Genomic DNA, 19,726 nt, shown 5'->3' on the forward strand with positions numbered 1-19,726 from the left:
TTACCTCCCTCTACACATCCATATCTAGTAGGCTACCTTACCTGACCTCTACATGTCCATATCTAGTAGGTTACCTTACCTCCCTCTACACGTCCATATCTAGTAGGTTACCTTAAATCCCTCTACACATCCATATCTAGTAGGTTACCTTACCTCCCTCTACACATCCATATCTAGTAGGTCACTTAGCCTTTACTTTACCCCCACCGCAATACAAAAGGAGGGCTCACAATTTTAACCAATCCCTGCATAAATGGTTCAATCAGGCCACATGCCAACAAATGTTTCTCCCATCAGCAAATTTTTGTGAAAAATTTGACAAAAATCTGCATTTTGCTTGTTTGCATCATCTACCTTCACTTAAACCACGGCAAAGGTTCTGCCTGCAAACTTTGGTTTTGAAACCCGACGTTCTGAGATGTCTGCCTACAGGCTATGGAAAGAGTTAGACTTTTCATGCTTGGCCCCCCCTACCCGAACGCTGGATTTTTTTTGGGAGAGTTGTCTGTCTGAAGAGGATCCTCCCTGAAACAATTTGTTTTCGAAGAAATGTCCAAAAGAATCTGAAATCCTCCCCAGATGTAGTGCTGTCGCTCTAGGTCTGGGATTTCCAAGACTACTAGCTATCACTAGTTAACAGGAGACTACTAGCTATAACTAGTTAACAGGAGACTACTAGCTATCACTAGCTAACAGGGAAGAACTTACAATACATACATGGCTCCTAGCCTCCCATGCATTGGCTACTTTCTGTCACGAACACTAAACTGAAACTAAATAATGTAAAAACCAAATAGAAATGTTTTTACCAAACTAAAACTGAATAAAAGCTAGTAAATCAAGTCGGAAAAATATCTTAAACTGAATATAAATAATTTATACTGAGTCCCATGTTTCATGAGCCGAAATAAAAGATCCCAGAAATTGTCCATACAGACAAAAAGCTTATCTCTCAAATTTTGTGCTCACATTTTTTTACATTTCTGTTAGTGAGCATTTCTCCTTTGCCAAGATAATCCATCCACCTGACAGGTGTGGCATATCAAGAATCTGATTAAACAGCATGATAATTACACTGGTGCACCTTGTGCTGGGTCCTTGAGAGACACTGCGTCTTAAGTATTCTCACTCTCTGGAACAAACTGTCTGTACAGTATCTGAACCACATTGTCATGTATCTAATGTTGTCTGTGTCTCCTCTTTCTCAGTATTCATGAATGCAGCCATCCCTATCGCTGCTGTCCTGACTGTGAGTATTAATTCCACTCATAAATGCCTATTCATATCTGATAGGTGGCATGCATAATACTGTCTACAGACTACCCCAATATCTGTCCTCCCTCACCATAGAACAGCATGTTCTAACCACCATTTCACCTTTAAAAATAAGCTGCATACTGTACACTGGTCTGGGTATTGTTTTCAGTGGATGGGCTTTTACAGAGAACAGAATCCCTTTTCCCGAGTGAAGGGCACAAGCCAGACCAGTCCAGACTAGAGTGGTATCACGCAGAACACAGTCAGGCAGACTGGCATGTTATGGCTTTCTAGAGGATGACCAGTGACATTTCACAGTGACACTGGAGTTTTTTTTTACATAGCCACTGTAAATCCCAGTTATATTTATGGCAGAGGTAGAGAGAGAGGTAGAGAGAGAGGTAGAGAGAGAGGTAGAGAGAGAGGTAGAGAGAGAGGTAGAGAGAGAGGTAGAGAGAGAGGTAGAGAGAGAGGTAGAGAGAGAGGTAGAGAGAGAGGTAGAGAGAGAGAGAGTTTTGGAGACTGTAATTTGCTTATCTATCTCTCATTGTTTAGCCCTAAAGTGGAAATGCTCAAGTTCACCACAAACTAACTGAATGGCAAAAGTATTTAAATTAGTCAGTCTTTCTGAAGGATATTTATTCATTCAGGGCCAAATCCTGTATTGGATGCGAGCACAGGTCAGACTATAGCACACGGCGCCCATTGACGTTAATGCAAGATTTATGTCAAAGTTTGAGTTGCTCACTTGCATCTTGAGTCAGGATTCAGACCTCACTCACAGTATCTTTGCTGGTTACTGGAGTGATATTAATATTTTTCTATCCTCCCGCCATCTTCCTGTAGACGTTTGTGGTCCATGTGCACATCTCTGAGGAGGCTGACCTGTCACCTGCTGTGGCCTTCGCATCCTTATCCCTGTTTCACATCCTGGTCACTCCTCTCTTCCTGCTCTCCAGCGTGGTGCGATCCACAGTCAAGGCCCTGGTCAGGTGAGCTGTGTATCATGGACACACACTTACAGGCTAGTGGTAGGTAAGTTACTGTGTTTCACATTGCAGTACACCTACTGTAATTTTAAGTACAGCCTCAAAGCAAGAACTGTGTAATGACACACAGTACAATACCATATAATTTACTGTATTATACTGTAAAAAATGTAATGCTACTGTAAACATAATGAATGACATTCATTGAGGGGAGGGGTTTGTATTGTACTGTAATTACAGGTGCAAGCAGGATGGTTACTAGGTAATGTGTTTACACATTACAGCAAATCAATGAATATTTGGTGTTTTATATCACTTTGCACTTCTAGAAGCCTTAACAAATGTTTCCAAACTGGCAGTGACTACAAGGCAAAACAGACCAAAAAACCATTGAAAGTTTAAGACTTGCTGTTTCTCCAATTTGTCCCCTATACATTTTTAATTGATTGGGCACTACTAAATTGGTACAGCACTCTCACTAACGGATGCAACAAATATAGCCTCTTGCAAGGCATGCCTCACAATATGTTAATGAGACAGAAACAACAATGCCATGCACCCACTAGTGGTCAAAAGGTTATAGGTGCTTCAAAAATACAGTAGGGTACTGTATTCTGTGGGATGGAATTACAATACACTGTAAGAAATGTAACTTGTTTTTACAGTAACTTACTGGCAGCTAGTTTCCTGTAAGTTACTATAAAAAAAGTACAGTATGTTACCATACATTCAAAATAAAGTGCTTTCTTTACAGTAATGTACTATTAAAGGAAGGTATTTACAGTGTACCATTCAAAATACAGCAATTATATCCATGCCCACACAATTTTCCCACAATGCACCATCATTTACAGTATTCTGCAGTAAAACATTTCACAGTATTTTACTGTTTAGAATACCCAAAATTATTGTATAAATGACAGTTTTACGTTGATGTTAAGCTGAATTCATGTCAGATTTACCAAAATAAAGTGTAATTGAGGTGAAGCTAAATTGAAGTCAATCACTGAAACACCTGTCCGTTTCTGTCATTAACATTGACTTCTTCTAAATTGACAATTTGATTAACTGCTGTAATTGTGTTGTCATAAAGCTACCCGTCACCCTTCTACCCTATTCCTCACAGACCATTACCCATCCTATCATACATAACAGCATAACGACTGCTTCGAACATCATAAACATATGTAGTGCATTCGGAATGTTACGTTACAGCCTTCTTCTAAAATGGGTTAAATAGTCCCCCCCCATCAATCTACACGCCACTCCATAAGGACAAAGCAAAAAAATGTTTTTTTTCTTTACAAAGCAATAATCATTTTTTAGAAAATAGTGCATACATTGTGTGTGTGTGTGTGTGTGTGTGTGTATATATATTTAAAGAAAATGAAATATCACATTTACATAAGTATTTGGGCCCTTTACTCAGTACTTTGTTGAATCACCTTTGGCAGCGATTACAGCCTCAAGTCTTCTTTGGTATGACGCTACAAGCTTGGCACACCTGTATTTGGGGATGTTCTCCCATTGTTCTATGCAGATCCTCTCAAGCTCTGTCAGGTTGGATGGGGAGCTCTCCAGGGATGTTCAATCGGGTCAAGTCTAGGCTCTGGCTAGGCCACTGAAGGACATTCGGAGACTTGTTCCGAAGCCACTCCTGCGTGGTCTTGTCTGTGTGCTTAGGGTCGTTGTCCTGTTGGACGTGAACCTTTGCCCCAGTCTGAGGTCCTGAGTGCTCTGGAGCAGGTTTTCAGATAGATTTCAGATAGTCTGGAGTCTGGTTGCTCCGTTCATCTTTCCCTCGAGCCTGACTACTCTCCCAGTCCCTGCCGCTGAAAAACATCCCCACAGCATGATGCTGCCACCACCATGCTTCACCGTAGGGATTCTGCCAGGTTTCCTCCAGACGTGACGCTTGGCATCCAGGCCAAATAATTCAATCTTGGTTTCATCAGACCAGAGAATCTTGTTTCTTTTGGCAAACTCCAAGCAGGCTGTCATGTGCCTTTTACTGGGGAGTGGCTTCCGTCTGCCCACTCTACCATAAAGGCGTGGTTGGTGGAGTGCTGCAGAGATGGTTGTCCTTCTGGAAGGTTCTCCCATCTCCACAGAGGAACTCTGGAGCTCAGTCAGAGTGACCATCAGGTTCTTGGTCACCTCCCTGACCAAGGCCCTTCTCCCCCGATTTCTCAGTTTGGCCTGGTGGCCAGCTCTAGGAAGACTCTTGGTGGTTCCAAATTTCTTCCATTTAATAATGATGGAGGCCAGTATGTTCTTGGGGACCTTCAATGCTGCAGAAATGTTTTGGTACCCTTCCCCAGATCTGTGCCTCGACACAATCCTGTCTCAGAGCTCTATGGGCAATTCCTTCGACCTCATGGTTTGGTTTTTGCTCTGACATGCACTGTCAACTGTGGGACCTTATATAGATAGGTGTGTCCCTTTCCAAGTCATGTCCAATCAATTGAATGTACCACAGGTGGACTCCAATCATGTTGTAGAAACATCTCAAGGATGATCAATGGAAACAGGATGCACCTGAGCTCAATTTCGAGTCTCATAGCAAAGAGTCTGGATACTTATGTAAATAAGGGATTTCTGTTTTGTATTTTTTCTAAATTTGCTATAATTTCTAAAAAAAACACTTTTAGCTTTGTCGTTACTGGGTTTTGTGGGTAGATTGAGGATTTGTTTTTAAATCAATTTTAGAATAAGGCTATAACGTAACAAAATATGGGGGGTCTGAATACTTTCTGAATCTATACAGTACATGCTGTATTCCGGTCTGTACCGAGAGTAGGCGTGTTTCATTTTTTTATTTGAACCTTTAACTAGGAAAGTCAGTTAACAACAAATTCTTATCTACCATGTGAACGATGCAACCCTATGAGCAAAAAGACATTGAAAATGCGTATTTCTGGTTGAAAATGTGTATTTCTGGTTGAAAATATTCTTTCAACGTCTTGTGTTCACCGGGAAGCAATCACCCATCTTGTCATTCTAGCCACTGCTTTCACATGTGTTTACCATCATCTACATGTAAGTGTTTTAGATTTGGTATCTTGGCCTAGTTGAAGTAGTAGGGCTCTACATCATGTATAGTGTATAGAGAGGCATCATACAGAGTGGGGGGATTGAGTCGGGGGTTTGCTTTGCATCCTGAGAGGATGAATGGAAGTCTCGAGAAAATCAATGGGGTCGAGCTGATCTCTGGTAAATGGAGGCTGTACGTGTATCCTAATGCTGTCGAACCAGTGACGGAGAAATTGCTAACCGCTAGTAAGGAACCGCTAGTTCCTTACTCAATGACACGCAATGACTTGCACTGAGTCACAGCCATAGAGATCCTATCGTTATTCATCTCTATGGTGACAACAGGTTGGATGTGATGCTGTATCTCAGGGGTAACCTAAGTGTGTTCCGTTTATGGTCAAAATGACCTTATGATCCCTGTAACAGCCTGGTATTGACCTAGCCGTCGATAGTACCATCTGCTTGCTGCCATTCTGCAGTGGAGCTAGAGCATATGCTGCCTGCTCTACTCTACTGCACTGGCTTTGGTTCAAGAGAGATCGTCACACACAATACAGTCTATTATGGATTACAAAGGAAGACCAAAACGTGATCTGCCCAACGGTGCCTCACTAGCAGATGAACGCAATGCATTTTATGCATCTTTTGACAACAACAACATCGAGCCGGGTGTGAGGGCCGTCACCGACCCAGAGGACTGGGTGATCTCGCTCTCTGAGGCCGAGGTGAAAAGGGTCTTTAATCAGGTCAACACCTGCAAGGCCGCATTATGGTTATGGCACACATTAACTCTACCATCCCAGCCACCCTTGACCCACTCCAATATGCATGCCGCCCCAACAGATCCATAGATTACGCAATCTCAATTGCCCTCCACACTGCCCTCACCGGCCTAGATGAGAGGAATACCTATGTGAGAATGCTGTTCATTGACTCCAGCTCAGCGTAGTCAATTATCCCCTCATCACCAAGCTTAGGACTCTGGGTCTAAACCCCTCCCTCTGCAACTGGATCCTGGATTTCCTGATGGGCCGCCCCCAGGTGGTGATGGTAGGCAACATTACCTCCACCGCTCTGACCCTTAACACGGGGGCCCCATAGGGGTGTGTGCTTAGTCCCCCATTGTACTCCATGTTCACCCACGACTGTGTGGCCACGCACGACTCCAACACCATTATCAAGTTCGCTGACGACACGACGGTGGCAGGCCTGATCACCGGCGAAGATGTGTCAGCGTACAGGGAGGAGGTCAGTGACCTGGCAGTGTGGTGCTGGAACAACAACCTCTCCCTCAACGTCAGTAAGAGCAAGGAGCTGATCATGGAGTACAAGAAACGGGGGTCGAGCACGCCTCCATCCACATCGATGGAGCGGCAGTGGAGCTGGTTGACCGTTTCATGTTGCTCAGTGTCCAAATCACTAAAGACTTAGTGGTCCAAACACACACGCACGGTCATGTTGAAGGCGCGACAGTGCCTCTTCCCCCTCAGGAGGTTGAAAAAGTTTGGCATGGGTCCTCAAATCCTGGAAAGGTTCCACAGCTGTACCATTGAGAGCATATCGACTGGCTGCATCACTGCTTGGTATGGCAACAGCACCGCCCTCGATCACATGGTGCTACAGAGTGTTGTGCAGACAACCCAGTACATCGCTGGGGCCGAGCTCCCTGCCATCCAGGACCTGTATATCAGCGGTGTGAAAAGAAGGCCCGGAAAATTGGCAAAGACCCCAAGCCTCAGCTTCAGCTTACTGAGTCATATTCCACAAAATGTATGGTCCAATAAGAACTCTCCAAATGAATGATGCGGTGTGTGGCTCGTTGAATAGCCTGGAGTGTAGGAGTATGTCACAGCTGACTGAATCTCATTTACTGGTAGATGTACAGCAAGGCCTGCATTGTATTCCAAACTCATACTCATCATCATGGCTTAGTTTATTCCAGATGTACTGAAGCGGGTAGCTGAAGGAACATAAGAAAACGGAATAGCTCTTTACTTGATTCATTTCAGATAGTCTGGAGACTTGCTTTAGGAAATGAAACCTTTTCACTTCTCCATTTTTAACATTCTTTGATCAGGTGATTCTACCAAGAGAGTTGCCTGTGCATTTTAAATGTGTTGTGCCCTATCCCATCTTCAATGTAACCCACTCTGGAATGTGAAAATGTGAAATGGATCTGTGGCGTCCCCTGTGCTCTCTTCAGTGCCCAGAAGCTGAGTGAGTTCTTCAGTAGTGATGAGATTGGAGACGAGCAGGAGCCCAACGCTACCATGCCCGCTGGCCCCAGCAACCACAACAGCAAGTACCAGGCTGTGGTGAGTAGGGACCACACACACACATGAACACATTCGAACGTATCCACACACACACACACACACACACAAGTACACAGCGCTCCCACAAAGAGACTTTCCTGCCCCCGGAAATTCTTACACACTCAACCACTCACTCGCAGGCAGAGTGCACTTCAATGAATTATTAACTGTTTCTCTTCACTCTGTATGTTCTATCCTCCTTCCTCCACCTCACTTACACTCACCACCCACCACCTCCACCACTACTCTCTGTGGTGTCCATAGTTGTCCTTTAAAAAGCCTAAGCCATGGCCTGTTCCCTCCCTGCGCCCCTCCCAGCCCCTGAAGGTGGTGAACAGGAAGAGGCCCCCCAGGGAAGACTGCTGGAACAACTACAGCCAGAAGGGAGGCGACCCGCCCCCCCAGGAGAGGGACCAAGACCTCTGCTTCAGGGTGAGTGGGAGGTAGCAGGACTCGATAGACGTTAAATCTGTCGTTCAGTCTCATCGGTGTGCTGCCAGGGAGCCTCTCCTGGTCTGACTGCTTGACATTCAGTGTTTGACATTTGATTTGATCGGAGTGTAATGTTTTTTTTTCTATTTTTTTTTATATCTCCAGATAACCAGCGGATATTTCACCTGGACAGACGGACCTCCCACCCTGTCTAACGTAGACATCAAGGTTCCGTTCGGTAAGGCTCTGATCCTGGAGGAAGGTTAAGTACCATGGTATTCATACGCTATCAGAGGAACCACTCAAAGAACTACTCGAGGAACCACTCGAGGAATCACTCGAGGAACCACTACTACTCCCTCCTCCTGTCCCTCCATCTCTCTCTATCTATCTTTCTCTCTAATCACTCTATTTTCCACTCATGTCTTCTCTGTGTGTGTGTCTCTCTCAGGTCAGCTGACTATGATCGTGGGCCAGGTGGGTTGTGGGAAGTCGTCCCTGCTGCTGGCAGCTCTGGGAGAGATGCAGAGAGTCTCTGGGACTGTCACCTGGAACAGGTAAGGCTGAATGAAATTACTACTCACACCGCAGACGTCACAGATAGATGGATGGACGGACTGACAGACAGACAACTATGTACTAGTAGGATGGACATACTAAACCGTTTCTCAAGCATCTTTCTCATCCAAATCAAAGAAAAGGACTATTGAACTACAGTATAGGTTTGTGTGACCTGAGCTTGGATGATGTACATTCTAAAGGTCAAAGATTAGAGGTGAAAGGTGTGTTGACTCCACAGAGAGCCAGGTAGCTGCAGTCAACAGAAGACTGGCTGTTTACCTCTCTCAGCTATATAAAATGCTCTACAGCACCGATTCTCTTGTAATGAGTCTGTCTGGGGAAGAGAATGTGTTTGTTTTATGTGTTTGGGATGGGGAGATAAATACTGCAGCTCTCAGGGCCATTTAATTAACATCAATATACCACTGCCTGACTCTGCTACTTCTCCCTCCTCCAAGTCATCCAACTAATAGGATTTCGCTGATTTACTGGCCGCTTAAAGAGCTTTTGGCACAAATTGGCCTCATGTCAAATGCGGTGTAGCTTTAAGAGAAACTGAAGTAAGTCATGGAAACTACGCTCTCTCTCGATCTGTGTTGCTCACCCAAGGTGTAGGGATATGTGTGAGTCAGGAGTTTATGGAGTGATGCTTGCTCAGTCATTTGTATGTGGTCCCACAAGCCTCACTGAGATACTCTGAAGACCAACGTATCAAACTAAAATACAAAATAATTTAGCTAAATATTGTATTTACATAAGATACAGGTATATTGAGGTATTTTGTCGTTTCGAAATAAAAAAACACATTTTCATGTTCAAATCAAATACACATGTTTAGCAGATGTTATTGCGGGTGTAGTTAAATACTTGTGTTTCTAGCTTCAACAGTGCAGTAATTACTAACAATTCACAACAATACACACAACCTAAAAGTAGCAGAATGGAATTAAGGAATATATCAATATTAGGATGAGCAATGTTGGAGTGGCATAGACTAAAATACAGTAGAATAGAATACAGTATATACATATGAGATGAGTAAAGCAAAAATTGTAGTTCAGGCTGGTGAAATGCAAATGTCAAATACTCTAAAGTAATTGAAGTACAAAATTTAAAATACATTTAACCGAAATAATGCCCGTCTCTGCTCAGATCCTCCCATCTAAGGAAAGATTAAAAAAGCCACACTGTAGGCAGGGAAGGAGGGAGACTAAGGGGGAGAATTAAAGGGATGACATAGAGTTCTAAGTGGGCCAGAGAGATGGCACAGGGGAGAAATTGAATGAAATAATAAGGTCTTGAGCCTTGGTGTTAATGTGTAAGTATCTACATTGAGTTTGTACTCAGGCTTTGGCTTTGTGACTGGCCACCTGTCCATGGTCAGACTACTCTCTGTCTCTTCATAAAGATCAGATACCGTGTTAGATTGTCCCCCTGCCAGCCAAACACACCCTCTCTGGTCCTCATGCCAGGGACAAGCTGGCACGTCCTCAGATACTGGAGCCCATCCTACACCCTGGCGGCTGGCGCCATCCCACACACTTATCATATAAACAGAGTTAGACAAAGGCTATTTAGGCTGAGCCCTCATAAAGGATTTAATGTGATGTTTAGAGTGGAACGTTACTGTGGTGGGGATCAGGGGTTGGCTAATGTCCTGAGCTTCCTGTGGACAGTTTGACTTTGAACTGTTGGGTCAGATCTTTTTGTGGGATGTTGTTTTCCAGCATAGTCATCATCATCATCCTTGTCGTCATCATCGTCATCATTATCATCATGTGTAATGTTTTTAATCAGCAGCATCATTGTTGTCATCATCAAAGTCACCGTAATTTGCGATAGCACAGCATAACCTTTGTTAAACACATTTTCAGGAGGCCTCTTCAGATTGATATTTTGGCCACCCGTGAGAGTAAATGTCATTCATGTTCATCATGTCATGTTTGTACACTGCATACAAAAATGTCCTTCATTATTTTTGCACATTATTATATAACAAACAAAGAACCACCAGTCAGGATGATACAGACAGCTCAAAAGATATGCTTAGATATGCAGAAAGATATACAGATTTTTGTCATAGAATTAAGCATAATGATTATGGCTCTAGATTGCAGGAAAAAGCTGTTTCAGGTGTTTAAAAATTTAATTGAATTGAATTTAAAACTTAAGGACAAGGTGCCTAGGCCCAGCAGTAAAGTTTTATTTTCTTCTTTTTTTCCCTTCTTTTTTTTAAAAACCTTGAGGCAAGAAGGCTTCAAACTCACTGCCGTCATAGCCCTCAAACTTCGGCCTAAATGCCTTAGTGGACTGCACCACCAGTCAGTGATAGTAACTGTTATACAATACAGCTATTTGACAAGACCACTATCAACTTTTTTTACGCTTTAGTTACGAATAAAAATATTTATTCGTAAAATCACATGGTTGTATGTGAAACGATGCCAATATATTAGCACACCACTTTTTAGACCAAGTCAAGGGTAACAAATTAAACCTTGAGGTTTTAGAACCTCCAACTGGTAACCAAGTTGATCTGTTTAACAAATGCGATTGGATGGTGGCTCTACAGTGTGATGTCCCCGATAGGTTGATTCGTATTTTTTTAATCAGATATAATTATGTGCTCAGCTGGTTGTACTCAGCATAGTGGCTAATTGTGCCAGGTTGGCCTATGAGAAAAGCTAGCAGCTAGCCCTTTTAGACCACAGATCTAATCCTCTGTGTAAGCAAAAGTTTACGAGTATGGTCCCATCCATTACACCCATTTAAATCAAAACAGTAGCTAAGACTCTGTCGTTGTGATCTTACGACACCTCCTATGTTATCTCCAATTAATTGTTTTGACAGTTGTTTCCTTTAACTGGCACCAACAAAGGGGTGTTTATGATAATGCGTGGATTAGTCTCCAACAAGGACTCTTGTCAGTAGTGTGTTTGTTTGGTTTGACCTGGCAGCACTTCTCCCTACTGTCATCACTGACTTTACGCCATGCCACATCCCCTCCCCCTCGACCTTACCCTCACCCCTGTGTAGTAATCCCCGTGAACCCCCGTAGAGGGGTCCCCTCGTGTTCCAAGTAGGGACACCGCACATACTCAGAGAGGTTGGGATGATGACTTCTAGTAATCGCTCGTAACAGTTCGCAAGATGAGTTCTGGGTTCTCAGAATAGAATAGAAAAGTTGACTAAAATGGTGTAACTGGTTGATATTGACTGTTGTTCAGTACATGTCCAGTTTTTCATCAGATATGTCTAATCTTAGATTAGTTGTCAAGCCTGCGGCATTGGCGAAACGGGTAGAGGTTTGTTTTCCTCCCGGGTTTCTGGGTGTTTGTGTGAGTTAAAGAGCCGGGCGAAAGAGACTTTCATTTGGACTGAGAAAGTGGCGTCTCCTCACGCCAAGATTCATTATCATTGTCTCGTTTTCACTATTATCAGGAGTGGTCACCAGGAAAGACATTAGGTTCTTCCTAGCTAAGTATCTGTTCCTTTGATCTTTTAGTTGTGATTAGGTGCTGTACGCCCTGGCTGGGTGATAATAATATTTCCCATTAGGATCAATGTTCTCTATACGTACTGATGCGCTTGCAGAATGACATCACAATCCATCTGGAATATTGCCTGCTGTTCAATGTTCACTTAAATACGTTTGGCCTCAGGATTGTGGTTTTAAAAATCTTTTATCTGCAGTTCTTGACATGAAGAGTATAATTATCCTTAACGATGAAGGAGTCTCCGTAAGAGATGAAAGCTGGTTGTCATCAGCTCTTAAGAGTTTGGTGATCCCGGTTTGTGAGGGAAGCACAATAGGACAGGATAATTAGAGCCTCTTACATGGCACATTAGCTCTCACTCTGATAGCTGGGACATCGTTAGCCTCTCCAGTGACTGGGTCTTTTTTCTGTCAAACTGTTGAAAACTCTGTGGATTTTGAGACTTTAAAAAAAAATCAAACCCTTTCTTCTACAGTTTTCTTTAGTCTAAGCAAGTTTTTAACATTGACTGACATACCGTAGTGTGTGAATGCTACAGCTGGAGTTACTTTCAGTACAGTATTAGTTGGCCTAACGTGAAAGTTGTTCTGCCGTGTGTTATTTGTCCTGCAGTCACAAAGACCTTTTTCCTCCACAGGCCTAACACCTTCTCAACACACACTCACTTCTTTTTTATTTTTTTACTTTATTAGACTGTGTGTGTACGTGTGCGTGAGTGTGTGTGGCACATCGTCCGATTCTTAAATATCAGTCTTCCGGAATGTTTGTTGACAGCTGTGTTCCCAGGTCATGTCTCCTCGAGCCGTGGCCATTTTACATGCTTGGTGGTGTGAAAACACAGTGTATGTAAAATATGCCCCAAGAAACTGGCCTAGAGTCAGATGTTTTCCTATCCTCCTAATGGTTAAGGTTAGGAATTGAGGGTGGGTAATCTCATCCTACATCTGCAGCTCTCACCTTTCTGTCTGTAAACTCACTCCATCAGAAACACCGACCCAGGAACTCTGGGAAACATGTCAACTAGTCAAGGCTAAAAATACAACAGCAGTGCCTACTGGCCTGGGGAAGTTCAATCTGAGCCAGGAGTACCCAAACAGCTGCCACAGTGAAAGGGAGTACTAGTGGCAACAGAGTTTGGGGTCAAATATTAAGATGATACATTTGTTTAAAGGGCGTTTAGTACTACTGTAACTACATGAGTGTTTCATAGTTTAAGAAATATTGCCCTAAATAATATTCTACCTTTTTTACATTGACGTGACCTCTGTTTTCTCAAATCTTTTTCTTTTCTCTGCAGTTTTCCCAACCTGGACTCTGAAGGCGATGAGAGGTATGTGTCTGAAGGAGACGAGAGGTATGTACATGTATTGGCTTGTAAGAACATTTCTATAGCTCTAGGATACTCCAGGTCAACACACTATGAACAGGGGTCACTGATGTAAGAGGCACATCGACAGTAGAGATACAGAGGACGTCTTGGTAGGACATACACGGATCTGTGTGTTTATGTCTCCGGCAACAATCTTTCTCACACACATAGCAGGGCACAATTTAATATGCTCTACATCACTGTCAACACAGCTCAACTTTCCATCTGTCAATGATGTCACTCACAGCATGATCCAAACAGGGAGCAATACACACACACACACACACACACACACAGACAATCGTGCATGCGCGCACACACACACACACACACACAACAAACAACACACACACCAACAACAAAGAGACACACACGGCTGTTGTCTTTGGGTAATCCCTTTCTCTGTCCTGCTCCGCTACTTTCCGTAATAAAACATGAAGCTATGTACTATGCTACGGTGTGTGTTTGTGTGTGTGGCTTTCGTGGCTTTTGTGGTACTTATGTGCATGCAAGCCTGTTTGTCTGTATGTGTGTCAAATCAAATCGAATTGCATTGGTCACAAGCATCGTAAAAAACAGGTGTAAACTGACAGTGAACTGCGTAGATGCAGGCCCTTCTCGACAATGCAGAGAGAATTAAAAAAAAAAATGTATACGAGGAATATCACAGGTGTGTGTGCACCTGCTGACAGAATCCTGGAAACAGTAGTAATCCCTCAGCAGGCCGGGGCTATCAGAGTAATGGAATAGAGGGATAAAGACATGTTTTTCTCCCAGACAGACCGCCAAGGTTATAGCTGCTGACCTGTGGCTTCTCTGTTGCATCCCAGAGTACTGTTAGTGCCCTGTAAGAAAGTGAGAGAGAGGATATTTGAGGGGGACGTGTATGAGGTAGTGCCATATAAATAGAATTGGTGTCCACCTGAGGCTGTGAGGACAGTAGCGAATAGTAGTTCAAGACACAAATCAGTGCGTATCCCAGGGGATACTGTTTCTTATACTTCTTCATTTTGAAGCATACTGCTCTACAGTATACAGCCATACGCTAAACACCATTTCTGAGACTTCTTGTATTTACTTTGTTGTGCAGTGACTGGGAGACTTAATCAATAGGTGAAGTTGTGTCATTTATTATCATTGTGTGTTTGAATGACATGTTTTTGGCCATAGTCATTTTACAGCTCATGCATCATTCATATATATTTTCATAATGTTGAATAATGATTCAGTCTACACCATGGGAAGGCAACTAGATTCAGCAGCGGGCTGATTTTTTACGGTGCTGGGGGACTGGGGGCCGCGACATAATTATAATAATTTGTACACCGCTAATTGACCACAACTGAGCCCCAAAATAGAGAACAATCATTTCATACCTTGATTATGTTTAGAAATGATCACATCATTTCTCTTTTTTTATTTGTGGGAATACTTAGGAACAGATTTCCTAAATGAAACGGCTGTTGCCGACCCCTGGTCAACACTGTTGACTGTAGACTACACCATCTGAGCCGAGTGTCCCACCTAAGACCTCAGCAGAAGTCTGCTTCACTTAGTGTTATTAGACACAAGTTCCCTCGCTGCTACACCTTAAACGTGAAACGCACCGATAATCTTACTGCCGATAGACTGCCGATAGGTACTTATAACAGTGGGAGGCCATTCCTTCTCTTGCTAGAACAAAAGCTGTACCTACTGCGTGTCGACCTGGTAGCAACGATCCTGCTGTTTCTGCTTGTAGAATTGTGAAGCTCGTCAGTGGCCAACAACTTGACTTTGAGCCAATCGGAGAGCACGAACCACCAACATGACAACAAAAAGGAACTAAGAGGGCATTTTGTCCGTACATCCACGGTTAAATATCATGAGCCAGTCACATTTCATATGCAATGTAGGCTATGGGATGGTAGCTAGCTAAGTGCACAGATGCAATGTACAAAACACTAAATACTTCCTTCAAGATAGCTAACCACTGTAGCTAGTATTTACATTATAGCTGCCCAGTTAGTTCAATGTCCATAGATAGATAGCTAGCTAGATATGTTGTGCTAGCTACCGTAAATTCTAGCTAGCTAAACATTTAGCAAGGGACACTGGCAGTATAGGGTAATGGAGAGTGAATTCAATTATTTATTTGTCATCTTGCTAGGAGTTATCTAGCTGCGGCAATCTGGCTAGTATCAACAAGAGCTTTCTACAAAATAGCAACAATAGCGCAGCTAGCTGGAATCTAGACCATGAACTAAGTAACACACACAGACATGCATTGCCAAACAAAGCTACTGCCACCTTCTGGTTTGGAGTATTTTAACAAGGCTGAGTGGCTGAGCACTTCAAGGCCTTTTCCGTGTGAACACAAAATAAATTGACTGCCGGCCACTCTGTTTGACATTCCTACCGGTGTGTCTGAGTTATTACTCCCAACTTTAGGTGTGAATCCTAACTTCCACTTAAGTAAAATGCTCAATTTGACTTTGGTCCTGCACAGTCCAAATCATGTTTTTCATGAAATTGAATGATAATGTATTTGGATGAAACAAGATCAAAGTAGGATGACCAAATGGTAACGTCTTATTTTCTTACTTAACTAAATAAGTACCGACTAGTAACCGTCATCGCATAAATTGTGTTTGCAGAGGGGTGTGGTTTACATAGCTAGCTGGCCAGTTTACTGGTGCCAACATTCTACTGCAGGGTGTCCACAAATATAATTACAGGTTTTTCCTATTAATCTATGGCAAAGATACGTATAGGTTTCCCCTTTCTTCTATGTCTGGTGTTTGCTAGTTACTGGCTAGTTTTCTAGTCATCGAGTGAAGAATCTCAAATATAAAATATATATTGATTTGTTTAACACTTTTTTGGTTACTACATGATTCCGTAGTTTTGATGTCTTCACTATTATTCTACAATGTAAAAAATAGTAAAAAAAAAAGAAAAAAGAAAGAAAGAAAAACACTTGAATGAGTAGGTGTTCTAAAACTTTTGACCGGTAGTGTATAACGGGGATGGATGTTGCATGCAATTTAAATGTTTGTTTGCTGTTCGTTTCTTTATGTATCTGCAAATGTGCTTGAGGTTATTTCAATGCAGCGCTGCATCCGAGTTTCTTGACGTAGTTGTGTCAATGAACTGTCAGTCAAGGTGAACTCCTCGCCCACTCAGTCTATTAGCTCTCCGCCCTCTCAGCCTTTCTTTTAAGCCTTGCTAATAGTTAGACATGAAAGAAAAAGGACAATTTTCTTCAATTCTAAGCATTTTTATCTGGAAAAAAAATTATATGGGTGATGTTTTGGTCACTCAAAAGGCTATTTTACATGGGAATCAAGATTTACTGTTTGGGACCTTTAAGTGGATGTTAGAATTCCCCCCTTGGTTTCCACTTCATCTAATCCGCTGTTTAATCACTGGAGCACAGCCTTGTGACATCCTGTCTGGGACATGCCTCTCAACTGGCCCTGTCTGTCTGTGGTGATCAGGATCATTAGATAGACCCTGGGACGTTTATCAACCAACTCTCTTTCCTTTCCTTTCAAAAATATTCTAGTTCTCCCTCTCATCATCCCTTTCACTCTTCCCGCTCCCCTTCTCCCTCAAGTAGCAGCCAAGGATAGGCAGCTGAGCTCCTGTCACCCCTGGCAGACCACAGGGGAACTCAGAGAGTGTGTCTGTGTCCATCCCTTTCATCTATCTTGTATTTATCTCACTAATATGTCACACCAATTATAACTACACCAAGAAAAGACACGCAATAACAGACTAAATACAACCGCATTAAATCCAAAATCCAGTATGTGGCTTTTTGCAAAAACTCTGTCTTCTATATTCAGAGTGAGTCAGAATCTTCAAATTACAGGAAGTAATAGTTTGTTTTGTTTATAGACACACTAAGATCTAATGATAGACATGCACATATAGGGCAACGATCGCCTTGTTTTGGTTTGTGTTGCCGACTGTATACAGTGCCTTGTGAAAGTATTCGGCCCCCTTGAACTTTGCGACCTTTTGCCACATTTCAGGCTTCAAACATAAAGATATAAAACTGTATTTTTTTGTGAAGAATCAACAACAAGTGGGACACAATCATGAAGTGGAAGGACATTTATTGGATATTTCAAACTTTTTTAACAAATCAAAAATGGAAAAATTGGGCGTGCAAAATTATTCAGCCCCCTTAAGTTAATACTTTGTAGCGCCACCTTTTGCTGCGATTACAGCTGTAAGTCGCTTGGGGTATGTCTCTATCAGTTTTGCACATCGAGAGATTTTTTTCCCATTCCTCCTTGCAAAACAGCTCGAGCTCAGTGAGGTTGGATGGAGAGCATTTGTGAACAGCAGTTTTCAGTTCTTTCCACAGATTCTCGATTGGATTCAGGTCTGGACTTTGACTTGGCCATTCTAACACCTGGATATGTTTATTTTTTGTAACCATTCAATTGTAGATTTTGCTTTATGTTTTGGATCATTGTCTTGTTGGAAGACAAATCTCCGTCCCAGTCTCAGGTCTTTTGCAGACTCCATCAGGTTTTCTTCCAGAATGGTCCTGTATTTGGCTCCATCCATCTTCCCATCAATTTTAACCATCTTCCCTGTCCCTGCTGAAGAAAAGCAGGCCCAAACCATGATGCTGCCACCACCATGTTTGACAGTGGGGATGGTGTGTTCAGGGTGATGGGCTGTGTTGCTTTTACGCCAAACATAACGTTTTGCATTGTTGCCAAAAAGTTCAATTTTGGTTTCATCTGACCAGAGCACCTTCTTCCACATGTTTGGTGTGTCTCCCAGGTGGCTTGTGGCAAACTTTAAACAACACTTTTTATGGATATCTTTAAGAAATGGCTTTCTTCTTGCCATTCTTCCATAGAGGCCAGATTTGTGTAATATACGACTGATTGTTGTCCTATGGACAGAGTCTCCCACCTCAGCTGTAGATCTCTGCAGTTCATCCAGAGTGATCATGGGCCTCTTGGCTGCATCTCTGATCAGTCTTCTCCTTGTATGAGCTGAAGGTTTAGAGGGACGGCCAGGTCTTGGTAGATTTGCAGTGGTCTGATACTCCTTCCATTTCAATATTATCGCTTGCACAGTGCTCCTTGGGATGTTTAAAGCTTGGGAAATCTTTTTGTATCTAAATCCGGCTTTAAACTTCTTCACAACAGTATCTTCCTGTAGTACCTGTAGTATCTTCCTCCAGTACCTGCCTGGTGTGTTCCTTGTTCTTCATGATGCTCTCTGCGCTTTTAACGGAGCTCTGAGACTATCACAGTGCAGGTGCATTTATACGGAGACTTGATTACACACAGGTGGATTGTATTTATCATCATTAGTCATTTAGGTCAACATTGGATCATTCAGAGATCCTCACTGAACTTCTGGAGAGAGTTTGCTGCACTGAAAGTAAAGAGGCTGAATAATTTTGCACGCCCAATTTTTCAGTTTTTGATTTGTTAAAAAAATTTGAAATATCCAATAAATGTCGTTCCACTTCATGATTGTGTCCCACTTGTTGTTGATTCTTCACAAAAAAATACAGTTTTATATCTTTATGTTTGAAGCCTGAAATGTGGCAAAAGGTCGCAAAGTTCAAGGGGGCCGAATACTTTCGCAAGGCACTGTACATTACTGGTGCTAATGGTGTGTCTGTGTGTACCATTGCAGCCCCACATCAGACAAGGATGCAGCTGGTGATGGGGATATCCAGTAAGCACACATGACGCCTCGCACCAGATGGTCGCTATGGAGATGCTGTATTTACTCTTATACACTGTTACCCACAATAGAAAAATACACACAGTATCTAGTCAATACAGTAACTGCCTGTATTACAAAAAAAACAAGATAATACCCTGGTTTCCATTGTAATTGAACAACACAGAAAGCAATCCAAAACCATTTTACATTTGAACCTAGTCTGCCATGAAGTGTGTTTATCTTTGTGCGTCATTGAGAAAGACAGGAAGTTGTGAGATGTTGGATGATCTTGACACTGTGTTTATCTTGGCAGGAAGAGAGGCTCTGTGGCTTATGCTTCCCAGAAGCCCTGGCTGCTCAACGCGACGCTGGTGGAGAACATCACCTTTGAGATGCCCATGATCAAACCCAGGTGAGACTTGATTATACAGTGCATTTGGAAAGTATTTAGACCCCTTTACCTTTTCCACATTTTGTTACGTTATAGCCTTATTAAAAAATGTATTAAATTGTCCCCCCCCCCTCATCAATCTATACACAATACCCCATAATAACAAAGCAAAAACAGTTTTTTAGAAATTT

The 19,726-nt window shown here is 42.6% G+C and overlaps 1 protein-coding gene across 4 annotated transcripts in view; it reads left to right on the top strand.

The window, feature by feature from the left end:
• LOC110492500 (ATP-binding cassette, sub-family C (CFTR/MRP), member 8) overlaps positions 1-19,726 on the top strand; it is a 117,887-nt gene that overhangs the window by 62,185 nt on the left and 35,976 nt on the right. The window contains exons 12-20 of one of the 4 annotated variants that reach the window (XM_090203429.1): positions 1,209-1,249; positions 2,104-2,249; positions 7,483-7,594; positions 7,859-8,026; positions 8,192-8,264; positions 8,478-8,583; positions 13,382-13,438; positions 19,112-19,153; positions 19,458-19,556. In XM_090203429.1, coding sequence (XP_090059555.1) covers positions 1,209-1,249; positions 2,104-2,249; positions 7,483-7,594; positions 7,859-8,026; positions 8,192-8,264; positions 8,478-8,583; positions 13,382-13,438; positions 19,112-19,153; positions 19,458-19,556 — 844 coding nt within the window. The remainder of the gene's footprint in view (positions 1-1,208; positions 1,250-2,103; positions 2,250-7,482; positions 7,595-7,858; positions 8,027-8,191; positions 8,265-8,477; positions 8,584-13,381; positions 13,439-19,111; positions 19,154-19,457; positions 19,557-19,726) is intronic. The other 3 variants (XM_090203432.1, XM_090203433.1, XM_021566911.3) reach the window with 3 other exon arrangements.

Source organism: Oncorhynchus mykiss, chromosome 2 (genome assembly GCF_057628025.1).
Source record: "Oncorhynchus mykiss isolate SJ-2025 chromosome 2, ASM5762802v1, whole genome shotgun sequence".
NCBI lineage: Eukaryota > Metazoa > Chordata > Actinopteri > Salmoniformes > Salmonidae > Oncorhynchus > Oncorhynchus mykiss.